General features: G+C 36.7%; 1 protein-coding gene across 1 annotated transcript; it reads right to left on the bottom strand.

Moving 5' to 3' along the window:
- Nucleotides 1–96: 96 nt before the first annotated feature.
- Nucleotides 97–7,298, bottom strand: LOC110637432 (uncharacterized). Its single transcript, XM_021787523.2, has 13 exons — nucleotides 6,884–7,298; nucleotides 6,628–6,799; nucleotides 6,333–6,550; nucleotides 5,893–5,953; nucleotides 5,272–5,344; nucleotides 4,637–4,714; nucleotides 3,852–4,009; nucleotides 3,412–3,580; nucleotides 2,646–3,108; nucleotides 2,010–2,405; nucleotides 1,426–1,629; nucleotides 1,012–1,145; nucleotides 97–700 (listed from the first exon to the last, which is right to left on the bottom strand). Exons 1-13 carry the CDS (start codon nucleotides 7,250–7,252, stop codon nucleotides 472–474), a joined length of 2,724 nt encoding a protein of 907 aa, XP_021643215.2. The 5' UTR covers nucleotides 7,253–7,298; the 3' UTR covers nucleotides 97–471.
- Nucleotides 7,299–7,652: the final 354 nt, after the last annotated feature.

Raw genomic sequence — 7,652 nt, forward strand, 5'->3', positions numbered from 1 at the left:
ACCAAATGTTAACTATTCCTCCACTTCATCTCAAGGCAAGCCTACCAGTTCTCGTTGACCTTTGTTTTGTTTAAGCAAAGTTGCAAGCAACAGACATCAAACTACAAGAATATCATTCCACATTCTGACAATGATCCAACCGTCTTCCACAAAAAAAATGATTTCTTGAATCCGACTCTTCCCCCCAAACCCCAAAAAAAAAAAAAAAATAAAAAAAAAAAATAAAAAAAAATAATAATAATAATAATAACCAGGCAGTTATCATAGTTTAAGTTATTTTACTTCTTTTAATACATTTTTTTGAATATTTTATTTTGATGGACTTATGAGATAATTTTACACTCGCTCTTCAACTACCTAAATTCACCTCCGACTCAGAATCTTTCGGTCAAGAAAACTGTTGGCCGCCAAAATCCACATCAAGAATGTACAATAGTCAATAGGAAGATGGAAGCATATGAGCAACTTTAGCTATGAATATGATGATGTCTCATCATCGGCATTGGCATTGGCATTGGTGTCGGCATCGGCATCGGCGTCGGCATTGGCATTGTCAGTCGCCTGTCTAGCAGAAATCACCTTGTCAAGTGTTTGGTCAGGGACAGTGATTCCAGCAGTCTCCAAGTCTGCAACAATGGCAATTGCTGCATCTAGTTCCCCAAGGTCGATACACAAGGTGATTACTTCATCATAAAGAGGACTGCGACAGAAGATAACCCGATTACATGTTAAATAAAATAATTTTTGGAAAGACATTCAGTTCATTGCCAAAGTATTTTTGATAGGGATGTAAAAAAAAGGGCCAATATTGTCCTTTTTTATACTCTCTGGGTAAAATAAATGATATAATGTGACCCTCTAGACCAAAACTGAACTCGTAAACCAGGTGTAAAGGACCTTGGTACTAAGGATAACTGAAAGAACACTTCATTTGACATAATTTTTAAATCACAAAAAGCCAATGTGCAATCTGTTTTCATTTTTATATTGAATCAGTGTGCAGGATCCTACCTCCCAAATGCATAACCTAGACTATGTGTTGTCTGCAGGATTTTCAAGAAAGCTGAAGGCATAGGAGCCCGTATAGCTGAGCTCAATATCATGGCACAGTCCCCAATGGTGGGTGTTCCCCCCAATTCTATTACCTGAAACAATATCCAGCAATTCTTTCAGTTGAAGTGAAATGATGGTAAACATACAACATAAAGGTGACTGAAAACATTCGCCATTATGCTTCAATATAATAAACAAGACATACTAATTGATTTTGTGAAGAAAATAAGGAAATATCCATGGTATAGGGCATATGATGTGTTATCATCTATGCAAGAATAATTTATGCAGGTCATGAATCAAAACACAAGGAGGAGAAAAGGTAAATTCAACAATATCGAAAATGAAAATTATTAAGCTACATGAACCTGCCTTCAGCATTACTTCAATTGCCAACTCAACTTCCCATTCTTGTGACCATTTCCGTGGAGGCCTGTTCTTTATTTCTCTCTCCCATGTCCAACCCCAAGCATCAGCTATGGTATACATATCTTCTACATCAAAAATTTTTCTTTTTCTTAGCTCCCTGAATGCCTCAAATATATCCTCAGGAAACCAGTCATCGTCATCATCATCCTACACCAATATGCAAAAGGATAACCTTTTAATGTCTTTATAATGGTATGCACTACTATGCATGATTATCATTACATCACATTGTCAGGATTAGTTATATGACGTTTAATTGTTAATAAATCTGCTGATCCCAACAATTGATACCAAGAAGATGCAGCACATCCAAGTCTTTCAAGCAGACACATGTTTTGATCAAATTAGTTGATTTCAATTGAGAAGAAATCCTAATACATGCACAAGGATTGATCTAAGCCAAGCAGTCTCCCAACAGTTAAAGACTGATAGCAAACCCACCCAGCACACCTCCCCCCCCTTCCCCCCATTTTCCCCCATGCACGCATATAAAGAAAAAGATCACATATTTTAAGGGGTTTCCAAACCTCCACTGATGCTCGAGCTGATCTTCTTTTTGATTTTCTCGATCTTGTAATTGTTTGATCAGAGTCTTTCAATAATTGGACTCCAATCATTTGAAGAGGCTTCTTAGCTTCAACTTCCTTGTCTTTAACAATCCTGTCTCCGTCTTGGCTCTCAGTTTGTTCTACTTCTACTTCTACCTCCTCTTCATCATCAGCTTCCTCTTCTTCAACAACTTTTTCAGCATCTTCTACAGCATCAACATCATCCAACACATCTGGAAGTTCTGATTTACCCATGTTGACAGGCTTAACATGATTACCATTCAAGCCTTCTCCAAGAAACCGGCGCTTCCAGAACTCTGTATTTCCTTCTTGCAGCTTTATCCGTGAAATTAATTCATCCAGCTCTTCATCAACCTAACAGACAAAAAAATCCACATTTAATTAACTGAAAAAAAAATCCTATTGAAATTAAAAGTTCTTCCCAAACATGTGCAACTGAACTAAAGGTCTAAAACTTCATATCCACATTGAAGAAACAAGGGGAAGAGAGAGAGAGAGAGAGAGAGAGCATTACTTTCTCTTTTTCCTTCACCCTTTTTTGGTGGTAAACAATATGATTAAAGAAAAAAGAAGGAGAAAGCATGAGCGACTAACCTCCTCTTCTTCCTCCTCCACAGGAGGAACCCAGAGGGGTCGACCTCGAGAGCGGTTTATTCTCCTCGCTTTTTGTACTCGCTGGTAAAGAACATTTCTAGTTCCATCAGTTGGTAAACCTTGTGCTTCTAGCTCTTCCTTTAATTCAGATACTATCATCTTACTAGCAGCTTTGGGCTTTAGGACATTCTGGTCAGGACCCTTAATTATTTTCTTCAATCTCTCTTCTACTCTTAGATAATCAGATTCAGATACATCTCCCAAAGCTGCAAGACCTTCATTCTGTAAGGTTTTCAAAACCTTTCTATGGTGCGTCTTCCAATCCTCCAGACATCTTTGTTTAAATGAAGTTTCCATTGGATTTGAATATATAAAGCCAACAGCATCAGGATCTAGAGGAGCTTTCCCCCTTCGAGGCACCCATCGCTTGCGCTCACCAGTAAGCCCACCTTCTGCAATATACCTGTTATATAGTCAAAGATGGTTAATGCTAGAAAATAGATTAAAAATCAAGTCAAACATAAAAGAACATCTTAAAACATATGAGGAATAAAGATGATTGTAAAGTTACTGTACATAAAGTATAGTGCTGTGCATTAAAAAACAAACAAACACACTAGAGAGTATATTGTGAAGAAAAACTCATTCAAAACTCTGTTATGCATGCTTTAAATTGAACAACATGTCTGATCCAAGTATATACAAGTCAATAACAAATACAAAATGGAATTGCAGAAGCCGTTTTGTGTTGGATTAATATGCACACCTAGCAACATAATCAATCTCGTATCCAAGTTCAGCTTCTTCTTGCAATGGCTCGATCCACGAGCTAACTAATGTTCGATATTTTCTGCTCAATATCATGGCTCTTGGTGGAATAGGTTGATTATCTCTGGCCATAGCTTCTAAAGCTTCCAGCAACTCGACAACCCTACCTGATTCAAGCAGGTATACCATCTTAAGTTATGTTTTGGTTAAGGAATCCAAACACAGGTCAAAGATCCATGGATTAATTTAAAGGAGTCTACCAGATAAATCATGAGATGGAAATTCAGTTAAACGCTAGCAACAAAATACAGTAATGAACTATAAGTGAAAGCTCTTTAAATAATTAGAAAAATGCAATTATGGTGATAATTAATTACTCAAAACACATACATATTTGATATTACATTAAAGAAATGAAATAAAAATTCATGTAAATACCTTCTCGGCATAAAGCCCGAAGATGTAAAGAAAGTGGATCCCCAAAGTTCCCATCATTATGTAAAACTTTTGTTCCTCCTTCAAAATTTCTGAGTGCACGAAAATGCCGAATAGCTTCACGTACTACACAGTACTTGGTAAAACACTCCACTAACAGCCTGAACATGCAGGTATGATGTTATATAGCTATCACAGAAGAGGAAATGGATGTACAACAATATGGATGTTACTGGTTGAACTCACAACTCCCAGCCACACAATGCTACCTTTCAAAATGCATCATATTCAGTATTCCATTTGTGGCCAAGGGGGAGGGGGAAGAAGAGGAAGAAATGAAGCATTGCTTCCAAATGAGAAGAGGTCAACTAATACAAGCTCAAAGGTGGTATTAGATGTTTCTTCAGCTTCTTCTATAAGAAAAAAGGGCCCTAAAACAAGATCAAACCCCCAATCTCAAGTCTCAACCTTCAACATTCAAGACTTGTAAACACCTAAGATTGAGTCAAACAGCCTCCATACAATTTTTAACTTTAAGCAACATAGCATGTACATAATGAAGATGGCAAGACTTGACAGCAAAACCCTAGACTCATTGCATGTGTCAAACAACAATACTTGACAAGTCACATAAATCAATTCCCAGAATCATATTTGCCATAAACTTGTGACATAAAAAATGCCCCAAATTATCTTTTTGTAAGTTTCACATAAGACAATGAAATCCGACAGCAATAAAAACAAGTTTACTTGAATTACGTTGCACTGTAAGAAGAAGTTCTACTTACGCATAAGTTCTCACATTAGGTTGCAAACGTTTATGGTCTTCAACCATCATGCCAAGCAACTCGGCAACATCTTGTACCCTATATTCCAAATCAAAATCCCAAGATAATGACACAGAGATGCAAATATAAATAAAAATAATAGCTTGCAAGCAATTAACAAAGATGGAAAGTTACATGCATACAATCAAAAAGATATACTCAAAATGGAGATAGTTGTAAGCAAACAAAGATATGGCTTTTTACATATTATGAACCTAAATTTTTTTTAAGAGCTGTACTATACAGTACAAATTCATATACACAAATCCATGATAGCAGTTAGATTGGTGGGTCATATGGCTTTTTACACATTATAAACCTAAAATTTTTTTAAGAGCTGTGCTATACAGTACAAATTCATGAATAACACAAATCCATGACAGCAGTTAGATTGGTGGGTCCGACATCATCAGGCAAGGCCATCAATCTACCGACTGGCATGAAATCGTGCATTCACAAATTTGTGCAGGCAAGAGTTTTCCATTTTTAAAATTTTTAATGTAAGTCATAAGGAAGAATTCACACACCAAGTTTTAGACAAAGATTGCCACTAGCAAACAAACATTGATTGCATCCTTGATGTGCTTGGATATTACCTGTCATAGGATTCAGCTCTAGTATATGCTTGGATCACCCAATTATATGTCTCAGTATCAGGTTTCATATATTCTGTTATACAGACAATAAGAAGTATTATAAATCAAAAAGCCAAAGAAGCCAGTACAACTTGAACAAATACAAAAATCTGCCTCTAGAAATATTATTAGAACTCAGTTCTGAAATACATAATTTTTCTAAATAATTAGTTTTCTAAAACAATGGGACCTCTGCTGAGTATTGATTTCCAGTAAATATTAAAAGTAATCTTTTTAGAGCTCAAGATACTAATTTTATGTGAAAGTTGTGAACAAGATTTAACAGAAGAAAAAGTAGACAGAATTATAATGAAGCTCGGGTAAACATAACCAAGTCCAGGTGATAACCAATTCACAAACAAACTAACCCTATCATAAGGGCCGACAAAGTGGCCAGTTTAGCAAGGCAACGTAGTTTTTTATATGCCTGACAGATCTTCACAAAGAATGTTGTCTTCTCTACCAAGGGCAAAATATTTAAGCTGCCCTTGCATCACTGACTGTTTTGTAAAAACAATTCGAATGACTAAACAAACAAATAATTAATCCCAAGTAAAGAACATCAAAGTAAAGAATGTAAACCTTCTCCATATTCCATGTTCTCAAATGTAGCAAAAGCTATTTCAGGTATTCCGCAAGTTGCCTAAATGAAGGAAAAAATACTATGAGTTTTGGTTCAAAAATTCTAATAAGCAGGCCACTTTGTAAAACAAAATATCAATGTTGCATTAGACAACAGAGAATACAGGATAAAATAAACTTTAGCAGCATCCAGCCTATGGGCAACATCAAGAACCACTTTATTTGTTTCTCTTAAACCCATATTCTAAAGCAATAATGTTTCCAACACGTGTTTGAATCACATTAATTTTAAACACCTGGCTGTTACATTCACAATTTGCTTCAAATTAAGCACTGACTGTGACAGCAAGAACAAGTAACGAAATAGCCTATCGATTTAGCAACTCTATTTAGCAGGACGAATAACAATACCGTTGGACATGGAAATTCACATGACTTACCTGGACACTAAGAAGACAATTGAAATGAAAAGTGGTTGCCATCCGCCCAGCTGCCTCCATTTCATAGGCAATTTCTAAGGCATTAGAATGATCCCCAACTTTACAGTCTTCCTCAATCAAACAATCATAGAGCTCATCGGTAGCCCTTAGTCCACCTTTGGCGCCCTTCAAAAACACTTTATTGGCATCTTCCAAATACTTATTCTTAACAAGCTCCTCTAAAAATTAGGGGAAAAAAAATTAAACGTATTCTCCAATAAAATAAAATTAAAGGAGTTAGGACGTGGACTTTTACCGACAAGAACAATCCATGCCAAGCGAATATCGTAGTTTAACTTCTCCATTGCAGCAAGGATCTCTAAGCCTCTATTAGCATGGCCTTTGGTGCCAAACAAACGAATCAGAGCGATAAAAGTTTCGTGGAGAGGACGAATTCCCGCACTCAACTCTCTTCTCAACGATTGCATCTGCATTTGGCAAACACGAATTCTGACCTAAAATTCAACGAAAACAAAAAGGAAGTGGTAAAAGAACAAAAAATGCGAGTGTACCGCGCCTTCAAGGTTGCCATTGAGAGAGTAAGCAACAATGAGACCGTGAAAGGAGCGAGGGCCAGGGCTCAACCCCGCAGCAACCATATCGTAAATGACGTCCGATACGCCGATGGCGTCGCAATTTCTCGCGCGTTCCATGAGCTCCTCCATGAAGCTGAACCGCAGGCCCTTCTCTGCGGCGGAAACCACTGCGGGAAGTCCATAATCATCGTTCTTTTTTAGTTGTTGTTGTTGTTGCTGCTGCTGTTTCTTTCTTCGTGACTTTCTTCCCACAGTGGAGGTAGCTGCCACGTAAACGACGGCGTTTCGGGAGGGGAACGAGTGAGACTTGAACGGGGGAGGAGCGAAGGGAGAAGGGAGGGACATTTTGGATAAAAAAGGGGTTCAAGAACAATCGGAGCTGGTAATAAAAGAGAGAAGATGGTCACGTGACGTCACATGTGTCAACGGTTTCCCCCCTCTCCTTTTCCTAGATTATTAAAATGAACATGTTAACATACTTAACGTAGAAAATATATTAATTAAGGCAAGTTAATTAAAATTACAATTTAGTTTTCAACGAAGTAAATTCTTGCAACCCAATAAACTGTAATTCAAGATACAATAATAGCCTAACATCACATGATTTACTAAATTGAAAATTTTCCTTTTCTAAAAAAAAATTTTGAGACTCAACATAATTTAAAAAAAATCTCATTTTACTTAAAAATATAAAATTATTGTTAATATTATCTTTTGAGTAAATATATAATAGTAGCCTAACAAT

The sequence above is a fragment of the Hevea brasiliensis genome, unplaced genomic scaffold (assembly GCF_030052815.1).
Source record: "Hevea brasiliensis isolate MT/VB/25A 57/8 unplaced genomic scaffold, ASM3005281v1 Scaf5, whole genome shotgun sequence".
Taxonomy (NCBI): Eukaryota; Viridiplantae; Streptophyta; class Magnoliopsida; order Malpighiales; family Euphorbiaceae; genus Hevea; species Hevea brasiliensis.